At 36.7% G+C, this 9,457-nt stretch overlaps 1 protein-coding gene across 1 annotated transcript; it reads right to left on the bottom strand.

Annotated features, from left to right (window-relative positions):
- Positions 1–7,728: 7,728 nt before the first annotated feature.
- Positions 7,729–9,058, bottom strand: LOC149535378 (pathogenesis-related thaumatin-like protein 3.5). Its single transcript, XM_089807341.1, has 3 exons — positions 8,971–9,058; positions 8,588–8,794; positions 7,729–8,489 (listed from the first exon to the last, which is right to left on the bottom strand). Exons 1-3 carry the CDS (start codon positions 9,005–9,007, stop codon positions 8,023–8,025), a joined length of 711 nt encoding a protein of 236 aa, XP_089663467.1. The 5' UTR covers positions 9,008–9,058; the 3' UTR covers positions 7,729–8,022.
- Between the last annotated feature and the right edge of the window lie 399 nt (positions 9,059–9,457).

Genomic DNA, 9,457 nt, shown 5'->3' with positions numbered 1-9,457 from the left:
GCCACCAATGGATTAGTACACCTCATAGTGCAATATCCTCTGACCTTTTTCAAAGGTCGACAATGTGGGAACATGTTCTTCACACTCTCCATTGAGACCATCTCATCTATCTCCCTCCATCAGAAAACACCATTGACAGTAAGGGATAGAGCGCTATAAAAATTGTCCAAACTAACACTATCATAAGGGTTAAAATCCTTGATAGTGCACGTCATGCTAATTAGCTCATCTCTAATCGCAATCATATCCCTATGTTGTAGGGCAGGTGAAGCCTGTAGACTTTGATCAATAATATCAAGTGTGCTCTGTAAGCACTGAATAGTATCACTGAATAATGTCTCCCTATCTTGGGTACTAGTAGTCAATCTATGGGATGAACCACTACGGGGATGACCATGTACACTGGCCTCTCCAAAATCACTACCCCCTAATGCCATAATGATGAAAGATATAAACAAACAAAACTAAATAGATGATACTAGAGATCTGCACATGCATACATATACATAGATTATTATATAAACTAATTGAATCAAAACACACCAAATGAATCTTAAAGAAATGTTAACTACACTAATTGAATCAAAACACACTAATTGTACAACATATAATGAAATTTTAACTACATTACTTTTTTCTTTTTTTTTTCAGTAATAGGTACAAATCAAATTTAGATAACAAGTTTAGGGATTATGGGGTTAGAGAGCGATTTATGGTTTAGAGAGATGGGGTTTAGGAGTTAGAGAGTGATTTAGGGTTAAGAGAGAAGGGGTTTAGGAGTTAGAGATAGAAAAAGGGTTTATGAGGTTAGAGAGCGGTTTAGGGTTTAGAGAGATGCAATTTAGGACTTAGAGAGAAGTTTAGGGTTTAAAGAGATGGGTTGTAGGAGTTAGAGAGTGGTTTAAGGTTTAGAGATGGGGTCTAGGAGTTACAAAGTAGTTTAGTATTTAGAGAGATGAGATTTAAGGGTTAGAGAGCAATTTAGGGTTTAGAGAGATGGGGTTTAGAAGTTTAGGGTTTAGAGAGATGGGGTTTAGGAGTTAGAGATAAACAAAGGGTTTATGGGGTTAGAGAGTAGTTTAGGGTTTAGAGAGATGTAGTTTAGGACTTAGAGACCAGTTTAGGTTTAAAGAGATGGGTTTCAGAGTTAGAGAGTAGTTTAGGGTTAAGAGAGATGGGGTTTAGGAGTTAGAGAGAGATGGAGGAAAGAGATGAAGTTATGTTAGGGATTATGGGTTAGGGTTGGGATACTTGAGATAATGTGTGTGTGTGTGTGTGTGTGTGTGTGAGAGAGAGAGAGAGAGAGAGATGAAGTTATGTAAGAGAGAGATAGATGAGATGGGAGAGATGAAGTTACGTTAGGGATTAAATGGGGTTAGAGAGAAGTTTAGGGTTTAGAGAGATGAGTTTTAGGAGTTAGAGTGGTTTAGGGTTTAGAGAGATGGGGTCTAGGAGTTACAGAGCGGTTTAGTATTTAGAGAGATGGGGTTTAGGGGTTAGAGAGTGGTTTAGGGTTTAGAGAAATGGGGTTTAGGAGATAGAAAGTGGTTTAGGGTTTACAAAGATGGGGTTTAAGAGTTACAAAGTGGTTTATTATTTAGAGAGATGGGGTTTAGGGGTTAGAGAACAACTTAGGGTTTAGAGAGATGGAGTTTAGGAGTTAGAAAGTGGCTTAGGGTTTACAAATATGGGGTTTAGGAGTTACAGAGTGATTTATTATTTAGAGAGTTGGGGATTAGGGGTTAGAGAGCAGTTTAGGGTTTAGAGAGATGGGGTTTAGGAGTGGGAGAGATGACGTTATGTGACAGAGAGAGAGAGAGAGAGAGAGAGAGAGAGAGAGAGAGTAGGTTAGGGTTGGCAAAGATGAAGTTATGTAAGATAGAGAGATGAGATGGGAGAGACGAAGTTATGTTAGGGGTTAGAGAATGGTTTAGGCTTTAAAGAGTGATGGGGTTTAGGAGTTAGAGAGTAATTTAGGGTTTATAGAGATATATATAGAGTTTACGAGTTAGAGAGGGATAGAAGGTTAAAATTTTGAGATCTAGAGAGAGAGAGAGAGGAGTTTAGGGTTGGAAGTGATGAAATTATGTAAGTTAGAGAGAGAGAGAGAGAGAGAGAGAGAGAGAGAGAGAGAGAGAGAGAGAGAGAGAGAGAGAGAGAGAGAGAGAGAGAGAGAGAGAGGTTTTGAGATTATATGGTTACATAGCGGTTTAGGGTTTAGAGAGCAGTTTAGAGTTTAGTGAGTAGTTTAGGTCAACATATTTGGATTTAAGGTTCAATATAGGAGTTAGAGTCTAATCTGGTTGAATGTGAGAGTTTTAGTTTGAATTTGATTAGGTTTAATGTCAAGTGATTTAATTACATTCAATGTTAAGTTCCACTCCCTACCTATAATTTGTAAGGTTCAATGTTAAGGTTTAAATTAGAATTTATTTGTGTTCATGGTAAGAGGTAAAATTTGATTTAGTTTAATATGATGGTTTTAGTTTCTAGTTTACAATTATTTCTAAACCTTTACCTTTAGAACAATTTCTAATGATTTGTAATAAAAATAAAATAAAAATATTTAAATTCTCTAATTTACATCTAACTAGTTTTCTATATTTAATAGTTTTTTTCTATTGTTTTCTAAAGTTTCTAAAATTTCTAAGTGTTCTAGTATTTTCTAAATTTTCTAATATTTTCAAAAAGTTCTATTTTTTTCTAATATTTTAAAAATTTTCTAATATTTTATAAAGTTTCAAAATTTTCTAACTATTATAATCTTTTCTAAATTGTCTATATAATTTTCTACATAATTTTCTATAAATAATATTTTATAATTAATCTAATTTCTCTAATAATTTCTAAGCTTTACTAAATTTCAATATTTTTTCTAAAATTAATCTGATATTAGAGTATTTAAAAACATAAATGTATTAAAAAAAATAAAAATTTGAACTCTTTAAAACAATCTACATTAAAAATACACATTAAAAACCATATTTCTACCTAAGAAAACATAAAATAAAACTTAAAACATATTAAAAAAATTAGAGGGAATTGCTGACATGCCTAATCTGACCAAATGACTCCTTTAGCTCTTCCACTCCATAGTTCCAGGAAGCTCCTATGATGAAAATGACTAGCAGATTTGTCTTTTTGTAGCTTATATAATTTTTGTAGTTTCAGTCGGACTAGATCCGGCTAGATCCAGTTTGGCCGGATCCCTACAGATGTTTACACGCCACTTGGTGGTTAGTCAGTGCCACGTGATTTCAGCCAGATTTGGTCCCCCCAGAAGTTGTCTCACCGGATTTGGTCCCGCTAAAACCTTAAAGTAAACCCCAAAGGTGACACAGATCTATGCTTTCACCCACCCATCCACCCACCCACCCACCCACACACACACACACCTCTGTTAGTTCTATGTTTTCAAAGTATGGTTAAAAATATGTTAAGTTCTATTTTAGATTAGGTGTACTAGGTTAACTATATTTAACTAGAGTTCATCTATGTTTAATCTACATTTACTACTTTAAAATTATAAATATGGTTAACTAGGGGTTAAATTTGACTATGGTTATCTGTACATTTAATCTATGTCTAGATGGTTAACTAAGTTAAAATTGACTATAGTTATCTGCATTTAATCTATGCCTATGGTTAACTAGATTAAATTTGATTCTAGTTTTATACGCTTAATCTATCACTAAATTAACTACCATTTAATTAAAAAAACACATCAAAACATATTAATTAAATTTAATAGTATAACTAAAATAGATTATCATAACATTAATATATAAACATATACTAACTAAAAAACACTAAAATAACTAAAAATAAAAACTAAAAAATTGGTTTGCCTAATTGTACCAAAAGCCCTAATCATCCACTCTAAGAATTCTAGAAATTGTTGCAGTAAAAATAAGCCACTAAGGGCTTGTTCAACCTATATATAGATTAAGGGGTCTCTGGTCAGGTCAGACCTATTTTTCCACCTAAATGCTACATCAATGCTACTTGGTGCCATGTGTGTTTGGTCGTAAGACTTCTGGTTGGACCCCTTCTGATCGTAACCTTTCTATCCATAGCCCCCTCAAATGTCCTAAAAGGAGACACAAATTTGTGTTTTTACTGTAATGCCTTCTAATAATAAGTAAACATGAGCACTCGACATAAGCACATCACTTTGTAGTTGAAAAACAATGCGAGCTTCTTCATAATACTAGGAAGCCTCTTATAGAAATTAAATATGAAAAATTTATTGCATGTAACAACAAAATATAAAAACACACCCCATGCATCAAGAATCATTTTTCTATTAAACATGAGCTTTAGATTGTAGTGCCTCTCCCATTTGACTTTTGTAAGTCGTCCTGATGGATGCAACCTTGATGATCTTTTGTTGTGATGGATCATGATTGTGACCCTGAGTGGTCTACACCATTGAGGTGTTTTGATTTATGTTTTTGTATCAATTGCTTTGATTATGCTTTTGACTGATTTTCGAGATTATGATGTGATTTTTGGTTCACTGAGGTTTGTGCCAGTGGTTACTAGGATCGATGTGGTATCATGAGGTTGTTCCGTGATTACCCTGAGATGTGTGCAAAGATTGCACTGTGTACTATTACCATGCTACACTGGACTGGGTTCCTGTAGCGATGGTTAGTCATGTTTATGACTGTGTTTGCTTATGTGTTTTAAATGTCTTTTTAATGAAAAGTAATCAATCATTATTAAATGCTTAAGTAATTAGAATGGATTGTTCTTGTTGGATTATTTGGTTATGTGTTGCGGACATTTACCTTGTTTTATTTTGATCTGAGAGATATCTGTTCTCATGTTATGTTTACATTTGAGGTGACCTGAGGGTCAAATGTTACTCTTTGATTTTAGTATCATAGATATTAGACTACTATGCTATTCAGTTAATCATATTGCATGATGATGCCATTTTGAGATGACAATGTATTTTATGATGATATCTAGTTATCTAGTTATCCGGTATTTGGACATACCTCTGATTTCACTATGTGATGGATTTAATGCTATGGTTATTTACTTCATTCCTGCGTTGCTATGCCTTTTGCGAATGTGAGTGATGTAAATAGATTATTTTAATATAATTAAATAAATGGTTAAATTAGGTGATTTAATACATTTATTGCTTCGGCTATGTTATTATATGCAATTGCACTTGATCGTGTTGTTTCGTGTGCAGGATTTATATCCCTGGTAGTGGCACATGGAGTTAGTGATTCAGTCGTTCATATTTTACCAATGTCGCCTTTGTATGGTCGACGTATCCTTAATTAAATGTTTAAATTAAACCTTTCGGTGATTATTAAATCCGAACTCATTTGCATTATGTGATTAGACCAGTAAGCATGTCTATGCATTTAGAGTTTCGCTTTGTCGTGAAAGTTGTTTAGGAGATTTACGTATTTTTGGGTTTTCGGGCTTTTTAATTGATTTATTTTAATTTCTGGTAGCTTTGCCATAGATGAATTCCTATTTATAGGAATAGCCTATTTTCGTTTGGGTCGATTCGGGATTTAACTAGGTTGGCTGGTTATTTGCCCTAATCGATTATTCACCCGAAAAGTGAATAAGTATCCAAAGAGGAATTTAATTCCTCACTTCTCACTTTCAAATTGGAAAGTTGGAGAGTAAAACCCAAAATCCTCTTCATGAGGATTTACTGTCTTGTTCGTTGTGGGAGCTACGGGTGTGGGATCGTTGCGAGGTTGGGCTCGTTGGATCCAGCGCGAGGAAACCTTGGATTGCCGCGATTTTCAGCTACTTCTGCGAGATATTTATTTTATGGTTCAGATTCCCGTTTTGCCCTTTTGGCTGTGAGGTAGGGCTTTCCCGTTTTATTGTTTCTGCTTCTGTTTTTGGTAGCCGTTTGTTTGGAGGCTGAGAACTAGTGTTCCCCTCCGTTTCTGTATGCTAGTTCTACTCGGTTGGGTGGGTATGAACATTTCTTTGTTTTTTGAGATGAGGGTTTGGGATTTTACGCCGTTATGCTGGCCGTTTTTGCATACGGTGTTTGATTCTATTTATTTTTGGATTTTTGAACCCAAAGGCCAAATGGGTTTTAATTTTGAAGTTTTTCAAAATTTTGGGATTTTTACCTCGTTTTGCGTGCCACCCTGTTTTCTCGAGTTTTCTTGGCACAATGTGGGTTGTGGACCTTGATGATCCATTTGGATATCAATCAGACCACTTTTGCACTGTTATGTTGCATTGGGATGCGTGTTGCATCCGTACTCCCGACGTTGTGTTCGGTTGAGTGATTTTATACCTGTTATGGGTTTTGTTGGACCTTTGCTTTTGTTTCGTGAATGCTAGGATTCATGTAGAATCCATACTCTCAAATTGAGGCGGGTTGAGTGAGTTCACGATGTTTGGTCTTGTTACATCATTGGGATTCGTGTAGAATCCATACTCTCGGATTGAGGCCGGTTGAGTGATTTCATGATGTATGATTTTATTGGCTTTGGGATTCCTGTAGAATCTGTCCTTCCCGTGTTGCTTTCAATTGGGTGTTTTCTTTGCATTGTGTTCTCATTCCTGTCCTTGTGTTATGATCTTCGTGATGGTGGTGCGCCACACACAAGTACGTACGTGTACATTTGTTGGGTGACTTGCGAGGCTCGATCTTTCGTGGATTTGCCGGAAGTTATGATCATTGGGGTTGGGATGGGAGTATGCATGCCCACGGGCACTTGTCGTAGGATGAGCATGGGTAGGGTAGGGTAGCATATGGAGGGGGCTTCTATCTCGCAGCCTGGTGACCTTAGTCCCATAGGGTTGGCAGAGGAAGTTTTAACTAAGTGATAATTAAAGAAAATGTGTGATTGGTAATAAAACTTAAGATAATAAAATGTGTGTGTGGGGCCCTCCGTTGAGGAGTTGAAACGCACGATCCAAGCTTGGGCTTGTCGATGCCAAGCGACTCTCCATGATGTCAGTCCCTACTTAGTAGCCTTTTGAGTGTCTGACCAGGACCTTTACTCCTTGCATTGTCTTAGATTCTTGGTTCAGCCATCATACTATTTGGCGTGAGTGTTAGCCTTGGATGTTGTGCTTTTGTGTGTTTGTAGTTGGATCATTATCTCCATAACTAAAAATACACAAATCATAGAAGATCATTCACTAAAAACATTCAATAATATATTATTTTATAACTAGATACCCTAATTACCTTTATTAGTTTTAATACACATGTAAATATATTTCAGTATCAATATCTATATCTATATCTATATCGGCATAAGATCTTTATTTTTTATAGCAATGGGTCGAAGTCTAGATTATTTGTTATAATTTGTTATGATTAATTATTATTATTTATTATGCTTGAATAGTTTCAAACCCAAGACCTTTCATATAATTTTATTTGCCTATAAGAATTTTATTTTTATTATCATGTTTCCTTGTAAATTATTTTATTTTTACTATATGATATTTATATGGAGTATTTGCTTTCCGTACAAGTATTTGATGACATATAGATTTCTGACCTAATTTTAGATGAGCGGGTGAGCTAAATAGTTTCCTTCAAATCGCCTGATTTGTGGGCAGCACGCCACCGATTAGGCACATTTTTTCTTTCACAGCAGAAAACCCATTTAGACGTTACACGTATCTGTTTACAATTAATTCCCTTCATGTATGATACCGCTTACCCATAATCTGATCTCTGCGCTGTAGCAAACAGGTGTGACATGTTCATTTACACTGATTGATAATGATATTATAATGGAAATATTATCACAAGGTGGAAGGCTGCACATTATTTTCGTAGCTCAATAATCTGGCTTACATATTAAACACACAACTTCATATCATATTCATGCGGACGACTATTTGGCATCCTTATATAAGTCGAAAGCTCCCTGGCTCTTACACACCATAAATAAAAATAATAATAATGAAGAAACTTGAGTCCATTGCAGTAGCTATATATGATTCAAACATCACCATTGAATCATCATACCGGCCATATCGATATGTTGACTAGTTGTATCAAGTGGTGGGGCAGAAGGTAATGGCATAACTGGCGGAGGAACAAGTGTAAAGACTAGAGGGATCATCGTAAGCGTAGGTGTAAGCATTTGGACAAGCTTTCTTGAACTCCTTGGAATATTTACTCGGTGAGCAAGTCTGAGGGGTTGCGTGGTCACCCGTGCAACAATATTCGGGCGTTCCAAAAGCAAGACAAGCACTTTTACACGCAGTCACCTGCCCATCGTTTACAACACTGAGCTCGGCCGGGCAGCTGTTCCTCAGATCGCTCACACACCCTGCCGTTTTGCAGTCGCCGGTGCCTCCAACGGTGGTGACGGTTAGCGGAAGATTGTAGCCGTCGACGAGGCTGACATCGTAGAAATCCTTGTCGCCCAATGTGAACTCCGCCAGAGTTGCCGGAGGTGTCCCGCCAGAGTTGCACTTCAAAGAGTTGCCGCAATCGCCAGTTACGCACGATCCTTGACCTGGTGCAACACTTTGAAACTTGTTTTATACATTTCATTTCACATCATATTCTATGATGTATCATCAAAATATAATATAATAGAATTCATTCTCCTACCCGATTTTTCGAATTTACAGTCAGTCCGCCCCCATATGCGTCCCGACCAACCGGAAGAAATGGTGAGGGGCATCGATTTTCCTGGGGGGAGAGCAAAGCCTCCTTCGCCCAACGCAGTGCCTCCATTGCCCGATAATGTTCCCGGCCAAACGGTGTATGCGCAATTATTGACGATTGTCAACACTCTTGCGCCCGCTCCATATGTCCCTACACATCAAGACAAAATGCATCGTTTACTTCTTATGATCTGCATATTTTATAGTCAAAACAATAATTTTTTTAGGAACTTAACGAACGCCATAATAATCTTGTGTAAAACCAAGTCACTACAATCAACCCACTAGAATTAAGAATTCAAGGAAGGAGGAGTTTTTATGTCTTACCAAATAAAAGCATGAACGCCAATACCCAATACGCCATCGAGTCCCAAAAAAAACAAACAAATGCTTCGAAGAAAGAATGTTCTGCGGTGTTGTGGGTACTGTCGAACGTTGTTTATATAATAGGTAAAGTTACGTCATGAACGTCCATTGGATTGGATGGGATGTAAGAGTAGTAGAGTGACGCCAAAACGCACGGAAGGCGAAGGAAGCTTAGGCAACACACGTGAATACGGATGACTATCGAAAGATCGATGACGAAGAAGATATGACAGAAATGAGGGTGATTATTGATGGGGGTTGTGTGTGAATGGAATTGAACTCGAACCTCACGGGGAAAGAATCTTTACATAGAGGGAGACCTATGGGCCAGCCCACTTTTGACTATTTTGTTAAATGAACTATCAGGCTTTTCATGTGGAAAGGAAAGAATACGAGTATAAGCACATAGGTTTATAAAACCTCCACCATTAAAATACCTTAATGATAA

Source organism: Cupressus sempervirens, chromosome 10 (genome assembly GCF_028749045.1).
Source record: "Cupressus sempervirens isolate cs-2001-9-10 chromosome 10, ASM2874904v1, whole genome shotgun sequence".
NCBI lineage: Eukaryota > Viridiplantae > Streptophyta > Pinopsida > Cupressales > Cupressaceae > Cupressus > Cupressus sempervirens.
This window is presented reverse-complemented; position numbering and strand designations above follow the sequence as displayed.

Excerpts from the sequence above, each read along its gene's own strand:
- LOC149535378 (XM_089807341.1), bottom strand. The coding sequence starts at position 9,007 with ATGGCGTATTGGGTATTGGCGTTCATGCTTTTATTTG. Across the intron at positions 8,795-8,970 it reads GGCGTTCATGCTTTTATTTG|GGACATATGGAGCGGGCGCA; the intron begins GTAAGACATAAA and ends CTTGATGTGTAG. Across the intron at positions 8,490-8,587 it reads CTGTAAATTCGAAAAATCGG|GTCAAGGATCGTGCGTAACT; the intron begins GTAGGAGAATGA and ends GTGTTGCACCAG.